The sequence below is a fragment of the Homalodisca vitripennis genome, chromosome 3 (assembly GCF_021130785.1).
Source record: "Homalodisca vitripennis isolate AUS2020 chromosome 3, UT_GWSS_2.1, whole genome shotgun sequence".
Taxonomy (NCBI): Eukaryota; Metazoa; Arthropoda; class Insecta; order Hemiptera; family Cicadellidae; genus Homalodisca; species Homalodisca vitripennis.
The window spans coordinates 127590799-127612166 of record NC_060209.1 but is presented as its reverse complement, the minus strand read 5'-3'; the positions used below and the strand labels follow the sequence as shown (position 1 = coordinate 127612166).

The window sequence follows — 21368 nt, the reverse complement described above, 5'->3', positions numbered from 1 at the left end:
CTCTAGTTATCTAAAATGTGAAACATTAGCTCTTACATGAAATTGTTTTTATATGGAAAACAAGATTTGGCTAAAACAATCATGATTTTTATAAAACTTTTCTTATCTTCCTATCTTATTCCAAAAGATATATGATACCATAATTTATTCATAGTAAATAACAGAAATACCATCTTAAAGTTTAGATGAACCCTCTAATAAATTTTAATTTTTAGATATATGTGGGTTCCGAAAAGTTTCCATATTATAAAAAAATTTAGAAATAATTAACTACTGATTAACAAACAAACATATCGGAAGAGTCAGCGCACAGAATACGCACCACCTGCCTTTTATCTTTTTACACAAAAATCGATATTGTTAATTTTTGGCTCAAGTGGTGTACCAAGCTTAAAGCCTCTAGAATATACCTAATCGTGCACAAAGACAAACTGACATAGAAGCGGATAGATCACTACTTTGCGTTTTAACTCATAAATAAATACGTTTCTTCCTTGGAGTGAAAGAAAGTATTTATGATTTTTTTTGTTTCTAGGACCTTTATCCTAGAGTAATCTCACACACAGGCAGACGGACGAACAACGACGTAATTTTAATATACACTTACAAGTTCCTAATAATAACAGCCATATATTAATATTAGCAATAACTTATACAATAACACTGAATCTATGATATGTTATCAATTGAATAAAGTTCTCCTCGAATAGTTCATTTAAGAGTAATATCTAGTATTATTAATTACGTCGCGTTTTGTGTTGCAGGGAAAATTATGATCCTGCCTTCTGGCTTATCCCTGCGGACATGGGCTCTGATGGCAACTTTTATATTCCCTACTGTTCTGAGAGCATCACCCTCTCGCTCCAGCAAGCGTCCAGATCTACCATCTCATGTGGTAAACATCAGCTTCACACGCAGCGCCTACTACGCCACTATTCCTGAAAACTCACTAGGCAAGACCTATGTTACTGCGGACGAGAAGATGGGGATGTACCTTCCGTCCACAAGTGGTGAACTACAATACAAGATAGTGTCGGGGGATAGTGACAAAATATTTAAAGCCGAGGAGAGAACTGTCGGCAACTTCTTGTTTTTACTAATAAGGACTAGGACGGGAAACGGCGTTGTGTTGAATCGTGAGCGTAAAAATAGTTTTGTATTAGAAGTTAAGGCGACTTTGTCAGTAGGAAGTCAAGTAGTAGAAAATAGTACAATTGTAACGATTAATGTGAGTGATAGAAACGATCTGGGGCCTTTGTTTTATCAAACTTCATATCATGTAGCTGTAGCGGAGGACGTACGAGTACATACTAGTATTATCAGAATCCGAGCTGAGGACGCGGATCTAGGTAAGAGTGGGGAGATCTATTACAGGTTTAAAGACTCCAGTAGTAACTTTGCGATACATCCTATAACAGGGGTGGTTACCCTGACCAGGCGTTTGAGATATTCGGAACGACGATCTTACGATTTAACTATCCTTGCTCAAGATCGTGGGGACAGCCTTCACGTCAACCCTCCCAGTGTGGCCAAACTCACCATTACGGTGATACAGGTCAATCTGAATAGCCCAGAAATATTTTTAAACTACCCATCCAACTTTTATGAGACCTCAGACACGAATATTTACGCCATTGTTACTGTTGTAGATAAAGATACAGGTAGGAGCGGAGAAATAGACAGGCTAGAAATAGTTGACGGTGACAGCAACAGCCATTTTCGAGTCAGGCGTGTTCAGACCTCCAATCATAACACATCTGAATTTAATATAGTGACATATAAAATATTGAATAGAGAAAGGTACAAGAAACATTACAATTTAACATTGAGAGCAGTTGACAAGGGAATCCCACCCAGACAAACTCACCATTCAATAAATATTCTCATTGAACCTGGTTCACAGAAATACCCCATATTTGAAAAAGAAGTTTTTGAAATCGACATTCTTGAGAGCTCCCCTATAAACTCACCCATAATAAGGCTTAAAATGGTAGATAACGAACAATTATTTCGTAATGAAGTACATCTGGAAATTGTTGGAGGTAACGAAGGTGGGGTATTCACGATCAATCCACAGACAGGGATGTTATACACAGCGACAAATTTAGATGCCGAAGTAAAAAACTTATACATCTTAACGGTATCTGCTTTAGAACAAGGAAAATTTGGCCACATTATGCAATCATCAGCAAAAGTTAAGATAAACGTAGTTGATATTAACGACAATGACCCTATATTTGAAATTCAATCGATGGAGGTATCAGTGACTGAGAATGAGCCACCTGGTACCTCGATAGCTAGGGTAGTTGCCAAAGATGTTGACTCTGGAGAGAATGGATATATTTCTTACAGTATTGCTAATTTAAATCCGGTTTCTTTTGAGATCGATCACTTTACAGGTGTTATAAGGACTATTGAAACATTAGATTATGAAACGATGCGGAGAGAGTCTCTATTATACGTAAGAGCATCGGATTGGGGATTACCTTTTAGAAGAGAGACGGAGATGGAGCTCAAGATAAAGCTACGTGATATCAATGACAACAGGCCGCGATTTGAGCGAGTCAATTGTTCCGGCTCGCTGTCCCGATTCGCTCCTCTTGGATCGGAAATAATGTCATTAGCTGCAATTGATTTTGATTCCGGTAATATCATCAGCTACCGAATTGTTTCAAAAAACACAGAAGGTTGTTTCAATCTAGATTTAACCTCTGGAATTCTTTCTGTCGCTTGTGACTTGAGGTATGAAAACTTTACCGAACGTACCATAAATACCACTGCAAGTGATGGAATACACTTCGCCGAAATAAATCCCATTCATATAAAACTTATAAACGAAATGCCTTCTAGTGGTCCTCACTACGATGCTGACAATTTTGTCTGTAATGAAACCGGTGTAGCAAAGCAGCTTAAAAATATATTAGCAGCGGCAGCAAAAAGTAACATGGCTAGATCACCTGACGACAAAGACATATCAATAATGCCTAAGAGATATGGTGAGAATGTTCACGCACCTGAAATACTAAATTTACCAGCGATTGTTCAAATTAATGAATCTGTCCCTTTAGGCAGTAAACTCCTGCAAATACAAGCGAAAGATAGAGATCTAGGATACAATGGGAAGCTGGTGTATGGAGTTTCTTCTGGGGACAAAGACTCACTCTTCAGACTTGATCCGGAATCTGGAATTTTAAAAACAATCGGCCATTTAGATTATGAAAAAGAAAAGGAGTACAGTCTCAACATTACAGTATTTGATCTAGGTCATCCACAAAAGTCATCCACCAGTTATCTTACAGTAGTTATAATGGATAACAACGATAATGCTCCAATATTTCAACAGCCCATGGCCAGTTTAAAGATAAATGAAAATACTCCTAATGGGACAGCAATATTCAAGTCCATAGCAACTGACCTCGACTCTTCAGAAAACGCTCAAATTGCCTACTCCTTAATGACCGATACTGACGTATTTATTGTACACCCAACCACAGGTGTACTGTATATAAACAGTCCTCCGGATCGAGAAAAGATGGATAAGTACGAAATACGAATTCGAGCCTCAGATCACGGTATCAACAAGAATACAATTGAAACTTTACACGCCGAATCTGTAGTTCTCATTCATATAGAGGACGTGAACGATAACTCCCCTAGATTTTTAAAAAATTCTTTGACTGTAAATGTCAAAGAAGATATGCCTGTGGGATGTGTTATTGCTATTATAGAGGCAACAGATGAGGATCTGGGTGTGAAAGGTGAGGTTATTTACTCGACAACTAGCAACCAAAGTTTTGCTGTCGACCACCTGAGTGGAGTAATGCGGCTCACTAAGAGTTTAGACTACGAGGAGAAGCACGACTATGAAGTAAAAGTGACGGCGTGTGATCGCGGTTCCCCGGTTTTGTGTGCGAGTGCGGTGGTGAAGGTCAATGTGGTCGACGTCAACGAGAACGTACACGCTCCACAGTTCGATGACATGATGGTGCGTGCATCTGTGATCGAAAACCAACCTCCGGGAGTGATCGTTACCGTTGTTAATGCTACTGATGATGACCCGCCCGGTGAAGATTCCAGAATAAGTTATCACATCATAGGTGGAGATGGGGTAGGCTACTTCTCCATTGATGATAATGGTAAGTCCAAATCAAAATTATACGTAAATTACTTATTATTGGAATATAAAATGATGTATTTAATTCAGTCCCAGACCAAACTTATTGTTTGTATTGTTTTATTTTATTTTGTATGCATATGATAATTATACACAACCTAATTATACAATAAATACACAACCTACAATACGTTTTTCGATAAATTGGTGAAATATTGTATTAAAAAAGTTAAGCATTATAATGCTAGCCAATTAATATAATATCTGCCTTATTAATTCATATTTTATACTTACTTTAACCACTAAATATATTTTCTCAAGATATAGTAAAAGCCATTAAACCTATGAAATAATTTGTTTAATAATGCTCCTTACTACAAAGTACAACAAAAATTTTACCCCCATGAATTTCACTTCTGACTGGTTTAATATTCAAGTTAAATCTACGCTGGTCACACCAAAAACTGATGTGCCACTTATATCTGGATAATCGTAAGTATTTCCAGGAGCGGCAAATTAATAACCGCAAATGTGTGTTATATTAGAGTGCAAGGGTAAACCGATAGGTCTAGTCTACTGCCCGAGTCGTTCCAATACATTTGTGATCTAACACATCAAGGAGACATGACTGAGAATACTGACAAAAATCATTCTTCGTGGATATTGACAAAAGGCTCCTACCAACAAACTTACCCATCCTGAATATCCTGTCACTCCGAAACCAGCGCTAAGGTCCTTCTTGGAAAGAGAGACAAAACATACCAGTTATATAGTTTTTGTTCATGTATTCCTGTTTACCTGGAGTTACAATATTGAAACTGTACTATAGAGATCTATTTGAAAATATATTACAATGAATGATCATACGCTATTATTATTAACATTAACAAGAAGGAACGTCTAAATAAACAATAGTAATTTCATTCCCTAAAACAGTAATGCATTTAAATGCATTATCACCGTACTAATTGGAAATAGTTCTCCTAGCTAGTGTGATACATACAGGTAGATCTATTATTCCGAGGTACGGTACAGACAACTATACAGTATACGGTAACTCTATTGCTGTGTAAGTGGGTTGTCATGTGACAGCGACTACATGGTCCCGACACCGTCACTGAGCAATTACCTTGCGCTCAAGTGATCCAATGTGTGATACTACATTGTACTGCTCCAGTGTAACACAAATGGCTTCGAAAACAATATTGTTGATGTTATGGAACTAAAAACTGGCTTTGTTGGTAAACATACTTGTTAGCGAACGTAAAGTTATGTCCATCGTTAAGAATGCAGTTTATGCTTTAACTTCGACGAGTCAGTGCTTGTTCGAAGTTATTCTTATGTGAACAAAATAAAAGATTTTGAAACCAAAATTATTTATAATAATGGTACTTTTACAGTTTTTTTTATTATGATTTTCAACACCTCCCAATGTATGTAACATTACGTATTACAAAGTAATATTTAAAAACAATTATGAATAAAACGTGAGTTTCGCAGATGTAATAAATTGTTTAATACATCTAACACACAAAGTCTATCTCTTATATTATTAGAATTTAACTTAATGATGTCATCATTACTCAAAGGAACTCAAAGTAGTATTACATGTAATAAGTTAAGTGTTTTATTGAAATTGATATTAATGTGTGAGTAAGCTAAAAATGTTAGATCACTTTTTTTAAATTCCACTTCGTAGCATCCATACGCCATCTTGTTTTTTTATTAAAACAAGTTTATGTTTGTTACTATATTTACGATTGTTAAAAAACTTGGTAAACGGGTTCATGTAACAAGGTATTATATCTTTAAAACATATTTTTAACTAGTGTTAATGTTTTAAAAATAGCGACCATTTAATTTTTCTTTAATAAAATATTTAATAAACCAATGTTTTATAAGCATTTTAACACACACAAAGCTGTTTTAAAATAACGTTTCCTTTCTAAAAATATGTCATTTGTAAACATCGGATAAGAATTAGCTATTTATTAAAGGATTCGTATTACGCATGCAAACTAAATGGTAATAAAATTTGACATTTTTTGAACAGCTGATATGAAATCAGCTTTTACTGTGGTTAAAATGCTACACTGAAACTGACTATTTAACTTTTAAAATCTAATAAATATGAACATAACCAAGCTAACACGTTTGTAAAATAATTATTCAATTAGTTGAGCTATGGAAAATAACTATTTTTATAAATATAATTGCATTTTAATAACAGAATGAGTTAATTTAAACAACAAATGTTCAAATACTCTCAATCTATGGGCCTTTTAGTTTGCATGTGTAATATAAATCCATACAAACGACAAGCATCAGCCTCGTTGCAGTTTGTAAGGCTATAGATAGTTGTCCGTCTTCTCTTGAAAAGAATATATGTTTTCATACGACACTTCCAACTGGAAATTTCCTGATCTTAAAAACGTGTTAATTCGGTTTTGTTTATTTTTATTAGGTATTAAAGGTTCAATAGTCTGTTTTCGTGTTGAATTTTAATCATAGCAACGGCTGATTTAAATAAGAACTGTTCAAATACTTTCCAACTATCAAAAGGTTATACTTTTCGGTATTTATAATTGTACTGAGGCTTATTGTGAGCGTAGTGTTTTAAAATAAACACTTTTAATAATACGAATATAATTTCATTACTATTATGACTCGTAATGATTTCATATGTGAGTTATAATTATTTCCCTTGATGCACTGAGGAGATCAAGATGTAGAATTAGTATACGTGTGTTCAGTTACGAATCAGTATTAAAGATTTATAGAATGAACGTGTTACCAATAAGACTCATATGAATCAAACCTGTTATTAGTGTTGAAGAAGGATTGTATTACAGATAGATAGTTTATTGATATGACCTAAAAATATTTTTCGTAATTTATTTGGTTTGAACTTATTTATTTTTATCGTTACACTTCTTATAGGAATTTGTGGTTTTCAATAATGTGATCAATAGAACTAACTACGTTAAGCTACGAACAATCAACATCACTCGATTAGAATGGAATGCAATTTCTGACCGACTATCTACTCGCCTCCGGATACTTTGACTCTCGTGTTTGTAACGGTATTGAGGATTAAATGTTTACACCGAAGCCTTATCTTAAACAGAATATCTAAAATTTGGATATATTTCGGTAATGTCATATAAACTTTTAAAGAGGTTTGAATTGTAAATTATCAGAGGAAGACAGGGAGAATTTCATTCAACCTACTCTATTTTTAGTAACTGGATAAATAATTGCATATCTTACATATAAGTCTGTACATATGGGTACCAGCATAATTCTTATCAGTTGCTCTGTATTATTTCTGCCTTTTCCTCCTTATAATTATTTATATGCAGAGAACAAAACACGTTGTGGAATATTACGTCTTTATTAATACTTTAATAATATTAATGTTAATTTTGTTGTTTAAAAAATAATTAAAGTATAGTTTCATATATTTAAATCATCTTTATGAAATTAAATGATCTAAATTTATGAGTCTCCTATTAATACGAGAATACTTACAAATATAAGTATTTTCTCGTAATGCAGTATTTCTTTATTGCTCTTAATCGATACAGAATATAGTGATACACAGTATTCGACTACTGACCTACCTGGTAGCTGAGTGATTAGTGTCTTGCCCCAGTGACGGGAGTTCAAATCTGATTTAGGGGACTTCATATGCGACCAATAAACATAAACATCTAATCTGAGTCTTAGATATTGTGATAAACAATTCTAGACCATAGCTTCATATCATGCACTGTAGAAATAAACTTTAGAAATTAGTGCAATTACCTTTGAAAAAATATGATAGCTGAAATTAAACATAAGCATGAGAAATAATATAGGAAGCTATACTTCTTCTAATGCCTGGCAGGAAACGTTGTTATTCCTTATATCCTTGTACATCGACGGCCAGAAAAATACTATCTTATTGCGTTGAACGTTTTCACTGTTGAATAGATTTTCGTACAGTAAATAATAATACATCAGTACAAATGTTATGCTGTAAATATTGTTGGAATTTGTATACTAATGAGAAATACTGGAGTATTCAAATTATTTTAACGTAAGTGCATGTATTTAGTTATATAAATTATTTTGATCTGTCTTTGAAATATTGTATAGTATAGAAATATTATAGAGAAATCTTATCTCGATTATTTTTTTTAGTTACATCACAAAAAAATTACGGATCGGAACAACTCGTACAGTAGAATATTAGTTGCGATTATATTCCTGTGTTTGTGAAACATTATGCAATATCCACTACGTGGCAGTTTAAGAGAGGAAGATTTAATTTGCTAGTTTTATTTATTAATTTAATTAAATGATAAAATGTATTTGAGATACGTTAGTACTGTTTATATAATATATCTTTAATGTAAAATGGCATTAACTACAACTATATTCAAAATATGATAATATTTCATTATTTAAATGATTACTATTTAAAATGAGTAATTATTTCATTAGTACGTGATATAATAAAAAAAACGAAAGCTGTGTAAGACAGGAATGTCAACATATTGTTTTGGGATGTTGATATAAAGTGATAAGATAGTTCCCATTCAAAATCATGTTCTATCGTCGTTGTAAAATGTAACGGATGTTTAAAATCGTGTACATAATTCCATTTTCGTTGTATTTTTTCAATGATCCTGTCTGATTTGGATATAAATTCTGTTTCAATTAAGGTGTAACATTTTCACAAATATCGTATCTCTCGTATATATAACTTTTTTTTCAAATTGAACTGGCCAAAATGATCTAAGGTATTTGTACTTCCATTTGTAATTTGTAATACATTAGGTACATTTTAAAAATTTGTATAGCGCGATCTTATTACCTTAAAAACGATCATTAACATTCAACCCCCATATGTAATGTGTTCTCCATATTGCGTTGGTTAGCAGGTGAACTAATATTATAGATTTTCTAATGTTTAAATGGGCAGTATTTATATACATATACTATATCATGAAAATACGAAAAATGTTAAATATTTATTACCTCATTTTATTATGTTAATGATCCATAATAGGCGGGGAATGAATGTTACTAATATTGAAATAGATATAAATTTGAATATGTTTTTACGAGACTAGTGATAACGTATTCTGGGACTGTTTACTATGATTTTATATTGGAGTAAACAATTACTTTACTATGCCATTTACATGTAATGTAGAGTTATTAATATTACTGTACAGATTCCAATAGTATACAGTGCTTATGGTTATATAATCCAACAAAATGCTAGTTAAAGGAAATTACAATTTAAATGTACAATGCTTAATATTTCAGGAATCAATAAATATGTAATATTTGTGACTACAGTTTTTATTGTTATACATATGGACAAACTTCATTTGCATTGCATATATTTTGGTCTTGGCTTGGCATTTTCTATATATGACAGTTTGTGAACAAGAAACCGTATATTCTTATTGAGACGTATAGTTCGTCATGATTCTGCAACATATGAAAGTTTCAAGAAACATAGCAGTTTAATGAGCCACCACCATCTAAGTAAAATATTTCACAGCTTTAACAATGTACTTAAATATAAATACATAGCACTCTAGTTTTATCTCATGTACCCCAGATTTAACTACTTTGATCGTGACAAGTAAAAATTTTAATAATCCCAGCCCAAAAAATCATTGATTTTGTCTACTTTAATGTTTAAAACTACACATAGCAGTAAATGTATTCCTCAGAAAAAAACTTACTTGTTGAAGGGCTATATAATTATTAAGGTTGAATATACACAGATGTAGCATAAACTGACGTTTCAGTTATATCTGGGCTAACCTATGGATGTCAGGAGCGGCACATCACTAATAAAGATTGTTGAGATATTGGGATGGAAGGATTAATCTATATGTCTAGTTTACTGCAGAAGAGGACTATTAGATTGTGTGGAGTTCCTTTCGTATATAAGGCTGTTGCTAGCCTGGACATGAGGGAATTCTGTCCTCTACCAGTTTGAACGGAGAAGCTGGCATTGAGCTGGCCTCCCCATTGTTCCAAGCTTTCATGACTGAGATATTGCCCTATTTCTCCTCATAAGTTCTCAACAGGATACGCCCCACCACGTTACATACCATGAGTATTCTGCCATTCCGGAAACAAGCGCAAGGATCTATTCAGATTAAAATGTTTTACAAATGGTCTGACCTTCTTGTCATAAATTAAAACAAACAATAGTATATCTAAAAAGTTTTATTTTTATTTTTGAAGTTTGGGTAAACATCCTTTTACTAAATAATAGGTTATTACTAGCTATGTTAACGAAATAACACTAAAATATACCCCAGGAACATTTTACTTCTAGTTTGTTTATTCCTGCCTATAGATCCAAAACCAATGACAACAAACATAATTGTCATAACTTTATCCAGTCCAACCCAACAAATGATATTCTTATATTAAGAAATTAATACTGTAACAAAATAAATCGTATAAAAAACAGAATCTAATTATAACCGGAAAAAAACTCTTTTAAAATGGTAACTAAAAGAAATATAATATAATATAGTGTTGGAGTAATATTTATTGAATGTAAATATTAAAATTTGTACGGGATGATTTCAAAATATTGAAGTTTTAAATAATCTCGTGAATAAAAATACGTCGCTGAATGTGTCGATAAGCGCTAATCTTGGGATCGCCTTAACCAATAAGGCTAAATTTTTGTTTATATTCCATAGATTCAAAGGAAGGTTTTTATAAAGATAATATTTTAAAATTAAAAATATAGTGATAATATTTGCAAAACATAACCTAAATTTATTTGACAGGAAACATATTTTCACTCTTCGTACTGCTATGTATGTATATTTAATGGTAACTAAAACTAAAATTTTAGCCTCTCTGGTGAAATTTAGCTCGAAACAATGCAGTACGAAGAGTGAAAATATGTTTCCTGTCAATTAAATTTAGGTAATGTTTTGAAAATATTATCATATTTTTAATTTCAAATATTTTAAAATTGATTTACTTATATGATGGTAAATTTTAATATCAAACAATAATTTGTTATCGGATCATACTATATGTTTTATACTAACATCAATAAAACACCAAATAAAAATATATTTAACTATGTTAATTGAGAATATTATGCAATTTAACTTTATGAATGCACTTAAATTTGTAATATCTTTCAATTCGTTACTTATCTTTATGAATTGTATGACCAAACGTATCTATCCCGGGCGTTAGACTTTACTTCCGGATAAGTTTAATTAAGGTTTACAGTTGAGTGTGAGTTTTTACCCTTACTAAGAAAATATATGTAGACATAAGCAAAAAAGACTACTTAGGTTAAAAGGAATGTCTACTACCGTCTCTTGAGTTCAGTTATTTATATAGAATTTATATACAGTTGTTCTTAATCTATATAACATTTTAACACCAAAATGAAAATAATCAGAGTAGAAATAAGATGCGTTTTATTGTTAATAGTAGGTCTAATCTCGTATCATATGTTGCAGTAAATAGTACGTGGTCTAAGAAGCTTTTTAACATTGTATTTTGTTTCGGGAGTAAGGCTTTTAAAACAGGAAGCTTCTCCAGTTAGTGGAAGTCTCAATCAATACAAACGAGCACCACATCCAAACGTCACTCAAGGTAACACGAAACCCCTGACAGTCAAACACAACTCTCTGGCTTGGATATCATGTCTGTCTTTTCTCTCTCAAATATTACAAATATTATAAAATGTTCGGCACAGTATTGTATTTAGTGGAACAATTACAATGGTCACATATTATAAAACATGATAAAAACAGAATGTGTTTTACAATTAACATATTGTATTCGTATTACTGAAGTGTATTGACTTTAAACTAAACATTTTTAATATTGCCATATTATACTAAAATTCTATAAAAAGGTCTGTACATTTCCAATGCCTAAAAATTATATAATGTGTAACATAACAATCTGTTACACATTAATTTGTGTACAGATAAAGTTATAAACTGTATTAAATGTCATAAATATAAACACTGTAGGGTTCTATACCAATTGGCATCTATTCTGATGTATAGTTTTATAAAACACTGTTTTTCCTACAAAACCAAATTAAGTTTACATAAACATGTGTTATAACTCAACTCATTATTTGACAAAAATAAAAATAAATATTTAAAATCAACAGTATGCATAATAGGAAATTTGACGTGCCTTATTTAACACGAATAGGGAAAAATATAAAAACCTTTGTAATTTTTTGTATACAACTGTATTTTTAGATAATGTTTATTTCCAGATTCCACCAACTGTAAGTTGTATTTTAATTTCTGTTTTATAACATTCGGATTACAATGCATTGCTATACACATTAAAATCGGAACAAGATACCTGTAACATTCTAGTTTCTCGGAAATCACTGTTCTGAGTATTATCAGTGTTATACTATTTTCTTATAAATCATGCTCTCTCTCTTCTTACGAAACATTTGCTTAATTTCTCTGCTTTCTTAGGTTGTATGGGATACAGATATAAAACCCTCAATTCACCCACTGATTATTATGTACTCTCTTAGCACTGCAATAACTATTATATTATACCTTATATTATATCAGCTTATACTATAAAACCACGATAATGTATTTATATTCTATATAATTCTATGCCCAAGAGTACTCTCACCACTACTATACATACTACCTCTGATTATAGTAGTTACACGAGATATAACCCATTCAACGATATAAGTGAGCACATAAGGACGCTCTATGTGGCGTGATTCACGGGCATATGGCAGGCTGTACTGTGGCGCACCCAGGCTGCCGTGAAGTGAACTTATCAACTCTCTCACTCGCTCCGTTAATGGGGTAGCAAGTGACGAGTTGATGCCTCTATTAGGGTCGGCTCACTATAATCGCAAATAGTCCACTTTCCAAGTACAGCGCTGCTAACGGTGGATAAGGAATGAAGATCACGACGCTAGTGCTCTTACTCTGCATTACACATAACTAACTTTATACAGAGAGGCGGTTATTTTTATTGAGGTATGTCAGTATCATGGAAGAATACAGAATGTGCACACTCAGTAGTTTTAACACAGGTCCAGCACAAACTGAACTTACCCACTTCACCTCAGAACCCAATAACCATATGAATAATTTATTTCACCTCTAAAAACATTTCATATGTTTGTATGTGGTTAAACTAACCTACAAAGATATTTGTTCATACAGTTTAAGAATGGTTAATTAATATTCTATTTGTACCCTCTTATTACTCTCTTTTATATATTTTTGTAAATATTTCAATGAAAAAACTTACTCAGTATCGAGTGGAGAACAAAATATATGAAATGTAATGAAATCAAATCAATAGGCTGGGCCAACTCGCTTTGCTCACTAGCTTCCAATGTTCAATGATGCTTTTGCAACTATGATCATAACAAATGTCAACTCTAATATTATTTTCAATTACAATACATATTTTATACAAACATTTATTTTTAATATATGCCTTTCATATTGGTAAATCGTGCCTTATTAAGGATTACAGGCAATATTCTTCTTCACCGTTTCGTTTGAACTAAACATTCAAGTAAACACGGACGTATAATATAGCATATAAGCCAGGGTTTTAAAAAAAATAAATATGAATAAGAATTTTTATTTTATCTGAATGAATGAATGAATGAATTGATTTTATTTCCCAAATATATGTACAATATTACAATCCAAACCTTACAATTAACTTCTAAAAAATTTGTATTATATTACCGAACGGAGTTTGAAATGAGAACAAAGAATAAATATCATAAGAAATAATCATCATAAAATAAACATCATAAAAATAACATCATGTATAAAAACATTGTCCTCGGGAAATGAGCCTGCATGGGCTCAGACTCGAGTTGCTCACGCCCTGAAGAAATAACGGACTGGATATACATAAAAAAAAAATGAATATAAAATATAATACAAAATAATTTACACTATTATATACCACATACACACGTGAATCTGGAATGAATATATTAAAAGGAAAAAACCGTGTAATTTTAATATATGTACCTGTTTTAAAGAATTGAATATTATTAATTTTAAAAAACATTTTACATATTAGCAACAAGGGTAAATAAGCAGGGTCACCGCAGATTATAATGGGGTAGTGATAATGAATAATGATGGGATAGGAGTGGTGGCTGTTCAAATGTCAAACTGTCTGCCCGTAGTTCGTAGACAAACACTGCCTCGGCCCTCCTCAATAGACAAATGATAATATCCACTGGTTAAACTTTCCTTTTAAAGATAATTGTAGAAATTTCATTGAAAAAACTAAAATTAGGAAACTGTTTACTTATATTAATAAAAAGGACGTGAGCTAGATAGTATGAGTTGGTGTTTGAATAAGATTTAGTTAATTGCAGTGGTAGAATTCCTGTTGATCTAGAAATAACGTGTGTTATGGGTGTGTTGAGTTCTTTCAAATAAATCATCTAAATTTTTATACATGTGTATAAAAGAAATTTTATAAAAAGTTGTCTTATTGTAAAAATTTTAGTTTCTTTGAAATAAAATGGATGTTTGAAAATCTATGACATTTTTTAAAAGCTACTTTCAAAATTGATTTCTGAACCGTAAACAGAGGATCAAGATTTGATTTATAAGCTGCCCCCCAAGAAATTATCCCAAATGCAAAAAGAGATTGCATGTATGCATAATATACCATTTTCATTTCTTGAACAGCAAGAATATCACTAAGGTTCTTAAAGGCAAAGATATACTTTTCGGGTCTTTTGTTTGAGATATTCAATATGATCTGACCATTTCAAACGGATATCTATAATAACGCCAAGATATTTATACGAGTTTATTTTTTCGATTGCTTCGCAATTACAGGTACTGTTTACTATGATTTCCACAATTATGTATGATCAGATTTTCTAAGACATAATCCGACTGAGGATTCAAAGAGATTGGCATAAATTTTGTTTTAGTTATATTTAAGGAAAGGACATTCTGATCAATACCACTTTTTTAGTAACATTAAATCATTTAATGCTTCTCGTCTCACATCCGCCCATATAATTTCCTTTTAGAAAAATAATTGTGTCGTCGGCAAATAATGTTATTTTCCCGTTTAAAATTTAGCTTGGCAATATTGTTTATTATGTAATAAGAACAGAATTGGCCCCAAGTGTACTCCCTTGAACTACACCGTAGTCTACATTAATTGCATCGCTACTAACATTACACATTGAGACATATTGTTTTCTATTGGTAAAATAATCTCTGGAACCAAGTAAGGGTGATGCCCCCTAACGCCTAATTGTTTCTAATTTATTTATTAACTTATTTCTATCAACAGAGTCAAAGGCTTTTTCGAGGTCTAAAAAAGATTAGCATTGATTTTTTGTTTTCTGAGATTGCATTATTTAATTCTTTATTTAAATCAAACAACGCATCCGAAATACTCCTATCGTCTCTAAACCCATACTGACACTGAGAAAGCACATTGTTTACCTGGAGAAAGTGTACAAGCTGTTCCTTAACTACCTTCTCCAGTACCTTAGCAAAGACACTCAAGAGGGATATCGGACGAAAGTTGTTTTTACCAGTAAAGCTGTTTGACTTGTGCAAAGGGGTACACTTTAGCTAACTTAAAATTATCAGGGAATATTCCCTGGGTAATACTTAAAATTGATCAAGTATAGCAGTGGTTTCATAAAAGTGCTTAAATTGTCCTTGAGGACCCGTGCAGAAACGCCATCATGACCCGGGGCAGAGCCTCCACGTAAAATTGTTACATGCCGTATTATGTCCAGTTCTGTCACCGTACGTAACGTAAATGTCACAATCCAGTCTATAGTCGCTATCGCTCACCACTGGGTCCCCCACCGGGTTTAATTGTATCGGCTAACGATTTCCCAACAGACGCAAAATAATTATTGAAATCATTTGCTACTTGGGTAATTTTATCGTTAGTAATGTTTGAATTTGTCGGCAGAAAACTTTCGTATTGGAAATGAGTCCTTGGTTTGTACCCTACCCGCCAATTCATTTACTATTCCCTAAAACATTTTAGAGTCTTTTCTGTTTTCAGTAATTTTAGAACGATAATATTCTCTCCTTAGCGTGTTTTAATGAAGTGCTTAGAGTTTGTCTATAGTTGTGGTAATAATGTTTTAATGACACATTAAAAGGTTGTTTTTAGGTTGAAATATAATCTTACATTATATTTCATCTTCAGAATTAAATACAACTTTATCATTCACCAATGGCACAATTATTTACTAAATAAATTTTCTGCCGATAGTGTTCAAGCAAGAGCTTCTATGCATCAAAAAAGCACAGAGGTCTACATTGTCGTTACTCAATGAATCAACTGTAAAAGTTGTCTGATAACACCTGTTCCTTAATTATAAAGTTATACATTCCTATAAATTGAAGCTGAAACAAGAGAGTAAATAGTTGGAATAGGAAGGAATTGTTACAAAGATCCGTTTGTATCTAAAGATAGGTATGGTTTGATTTATACTACAGCCCGTTTCACATCAGGAAACTGCGGTTGTTTCCAAAATTTCCAATAATGTCAAACCATGCAGGATTGTTCTAAACGAATTCTCTGCCCACTACTCTCTATGTCTCGTATATTTTTGTAATCTAAATAAATAAAATAAGAATATCGTCTAGATAAAATCGATCCCTATTAGCCAAATAGATTAACTTACATTATCTGTTTGGAAGTAAGTAGTTAATTTTAAGGTGGATTAATACATAGCCTGCCATCTCCCTACCGTGCCGTTTTAGTCAGAATAGTTATTTTTGATTTGTCATTTAGTTTACATGTGACGGCAGATTCACAATTTACACATAGCCTACCATGCCCCTGCCGTGCACCTGCGCGCCTCTTCCGTTTTCATCCGATCGCTAGCGAGGGCGGGTTGGCGACAGTGGCAATGCAGGAGCATGGCAGGGGCGGGGACCGTTTTACAAAGATGACCTGTTGGGCACCCAGCCGGCGCCTCACCGGTTATTTTGTGACCCGACAGGGTGTTTTATATATAATATAAAACAAAATATGAATGTATATATATATATATATATATATATATTAATAATATTACATTAATATTAATAATACAAAGTTTACAACGACGTAAGGGTCAAGGCAAGTCTTCCTTCTTTAGAAATACATTTCCTCCATTTTGTGTTTTTTTCGACCTTGGAATTATGTGAAACACATACTTGAAATGTTCAAATCCCATCCAAAAGTTTCTCATAAAATAAAGCTGGTCTTCCTTCAACCTTCAAAAAAGAATTTGGAACTCTCCCTCCTCGTCTCCCGCCCGAAATACTTTGTGTAACCAATATGTCTTTTACGGTTAATTTTACTTTTTCGTTAACGTAACACGACATAAGCAGCTTTTGCAATCACAACGTCCACCTCGTCCGTGTCCAAATTTAACAACTGAATCCTTCAGAGCATCGTCACGTAATGTGTGGCACGGCAGCGACCGATCACCGGTTATCAAAATCGCACGGCAGAGACATGGCACGGTCACGGCAGGAGCACGACAGGCTATGTGTAACCCCACCTTTATCTATACAACGGTTTGTAAAACTGACACATACCTGCTGTTTTGCACGTGATTTTAAATTGAATAATACTTCAATCATAGGCGTATACTTTTTAAATTGCACTATAGAACATATTCAAATCTCGCGATATATTTTAGAATAATTTACCTTTCAATCATAACTCTTTTTGAGACCCTTAAGTTGGAGAGTGAAGTATCAGTACCAACGAAATTTTCAAACTGCTCTGCAGTAACCAATAACATATTAATAGACCAACTTCAGTCAAAAATAATGTAACGATATGGGGCAATTCTTATCTTGTACTAACTCTTTGAGTCATAATATGCATTATAAAGCATCTTCTCCCACTCCTTGTAATCTTTGTTAAGTCCTCTTTGTTAAAAAACTACTACACTCCTATAATAATCTATTTTCGTTAACTGGTATTTCCGGGCTATAGTAGCATTTGCCTTTTTCCGATTAAAAAATTATGTACATACTCTGATCTGACAAGTCTACTTCCAGACATAGGAATCTAATTCCAATATAAAATATTTCCGGTGCACGTAGACTTTTGACACCATAATAAACGTGTCCGTCAAATCTTTCCTATTTAAGTCATTTACAAGAAATTAAAGCTCTTCTTAGGGTTACATAGCCATTTCGTTCCCTATGGATTTTTAATGTTTAAGAAAGTTTTTTGCTTTTGTATTTATTTTATGAGTTATTATTTATTTAAGTATAACTTTCTAGGGGTTGTAACTCCATTTTGAGGATAATTATGAGACATTTTTTAGCCAAATTTCAACTTTATGGGATATAGGAAAGTTGAAAAACTAATTATAGTTCTTCTAGGCATAGCAATTTCATTGAAATCGTATTGGCTGTCGATCTTCACAAAACTTGTTTTAGTTATCTGCTGAGAGCATATTAGTTTCAACTTTAGTTTTTCTGGACATACGGAAAAAATTATTTACAGCTGTTCCAGTGGTTGTACCCCATTTTAAGGATAGGTATGAGGCATAATGTGTGCCAAAGCTCGAAATAACTGGGAGTAAAAATAAAAGTTGAAATGAACAACCAGAACTCGAATGTTTCTAGTATTTATCTACAAACTCCATTTACGTAGTCATAAAAGGAGCAGAGTGTAATAAAAATTCAAAATTCAGTGCATGAGCAGAATACCTGTAAGGAAAAGTAAATTTTATGTGTATTATACTCTTTCAAACTATAAAAAAATTGTTTTTAGTGATTTTTTTTTTTAAACAAGCTTCCAGATTTTCATCACTCAAAATATTGTTTTTATAGTAGGCAGATCAAAAAATTGTAATCATGCCTATTGCTAACATGTCATATTGTTAATCAATCAAAGTATTGTTTTGATAGTATGTACATAGATTCATAAACTGAATTTTTTTAAGAAATCTGGTCAACATATATAGTATATTGATTCAAAAAACTTTCAGGGACTGCTGTAGGTTGCAACTGAAAAGTGCACCAAGAGGAATATAAAGGGCTGCTGTGAGTTTGTAGTGCAGTTAAACGAGTCAAAGTAGGTGATGTATATATTCGAGGCGTAAAGGTTCCTCAACCATGGTTAAACAGCCTGATAAAAGTTTATATATGTATTTGTGGTGGCAAGTTGCAAACCAAATTAGAAACAAATAAACAAAATAACAACAATAATTTTACATAATAACGACAACAGTACATTGAAATTTATGCTTGATCAAATGACTTTAATATCGTTTTTAAAAAGTGGAAATGAATAAAAATAAATTGAGTAATGACATAGATAGAAAACAACATTCCTGAATTACTATATATAAGAGCTTATTGAATTCTCCATTAAATCTGTTAAACAATTCATCTCAAATTTTGCCTTTATTTCAAATTATATAACATATCCATATATCTGAACCAGTTTAAGAAACATAGTTCGACCAGCCTAAGAAAGCGGATGCCTAGCAATTTCTTTAAAATAATCTCTTACATCCAGAAATGTGAATTGAACAGCTCTAGTTTCCCTATACAACATCTTAATGGGATAACCCTGCAAGAGCCTATAAACATATCCTTACATCAATACGTTTAACTCATACACTTGTTTAAAAGTTAGGATATTGTTATCAGTGAACAAGTAACTAGTTTTGTCCATACGCCGAAGGCCAAATAACGTTCGCAAAACATGCATCTGCCTCATTACCACAGGCTCATTAATACTGTGCTAAAGATACCACCATACCTCATTGTGCTCTTGAACCATGACATTTATAACAGTATTAATAATGCGAAGCTCAAAAACTGTTCCATGTGATACAATGCATTATTGAGTTTCCTCAGTTTCTTAGCCAGATATGGAATCCCCATTTTAACTGATAGTCAACATACATTCCTAAATATTTTTCACTGTCGACTATTTCTACATTTGAACATTTAAAATAGCCACAAGCATTAGTGGCTATGCAGAACGAATTAAAGATACCTTGCAAGACAGATTTAGGCTTGATGCCATTAAAAATCAGAATACATTTAGTCTTGGATACATTAATTATCAACCTATTGGCAGTCAACGATTCTGATACCATTATTAAATATTTGTGAATATTTATCTTAAGAGAGGCTATGTTGCTAGATGAACTCACCAAAGCTGTATCATCAGCATATAAAAATAATGAGACGGAAAAGTCAATATCTAGAACGTCATTAATATAAATTAAAAACATACGGGGGCCCAACAATCGCCTTGAGCTATTCCATATTGCAATTCTAGAACCTCACTCAGAACATTATCTATCTTTACTACTTGTAGATGCTTGCAAAAAGATATCAACAAATTCAAAGCCTCAAATAACGTATTTTCTCAAATTTCTTATCAATATAGCTATATACTAAACCTTAAATACATTAGCATAACTTAATTCCTTATATGACATATGTTTATCAAGGACAGTTCGGTTCATTCACAAGGTAAAAACTATATTGTTTGCAAGAAAACATATACAAATCTTGAAAGTACTTTAATAATGTTTCTTTTATTAGAGTGTATAATATCTTAGCCATGGTGTTTATGAGAGAAGTCGGACGATATGATGACTGCTCCTTGCCGGCCCCTTCCTTGTATACAGGTGCCACTACAGTGACCTTAAGGGTAATTCGGGATTATGCCTCATGTAAGAGACTTTTCATACATGCAATACAATAACAGTACAATTATATCTACATTATTTTTAAGAACTGTGCTACTAATGCCATCTATCCCAAAACTACTTATGTACTCACCCTATGTACTATTTTATAAATATCCATCGCGTCGATATCAAATTTGTTTACCAAGACATCAGATAAAAGGTAGTTGTTCTTAAAAAAAGCATGTCACACCCGAATGTATTAATTTTAAGGTCCGGTATAGCATCAACTTGTTACTTGATTCATTTTCCATTACTTGCAGTGGACAATCGTTTACTTCTATGCTTCTATACAACTATTTTTTCTATACAGTGCTCCTTTACCTACACCCAAGTATGTCTTACTATGGCCATTACAATTATTTATTAACTTAGAATAATGATGTAACTTTTCATTGTTTATACATCTATTTACAAATCCAGCCAAATTAATGTACTCCTCCTTCGAGTCCATTTTTATTCTTCAGGACATGCAGTTTAAAAATAATTATAATT

The 21368-nt window shown here is 32.5% G+C and overlaps 1 protein-coding gene across 1 annotated transcript in view; it reads left to right on the top strand.

Moving 5' to 3' along the window:
* The first annotated feature begins 771 nt into the window (after positions 1 to 771).
* LOC124357498 (fat-like cadherin-related tumor suppressor homolog) overlaps positions 772 to 21368 on the top strand; it is a 107479-nt gene continuing 86882 nt past the window's right edge. The window contains exon 1 of the mRNA XM_046809351.1: positions 772 to 4136. Coding sequence (XP_046665307.1) covers positions 773 to 4136 — 3364 coding nt within the window. The 5' untranslated portion in view covers position 772. The remainder of the gene's footprint in view (positions 4137 to 21368) is intronic.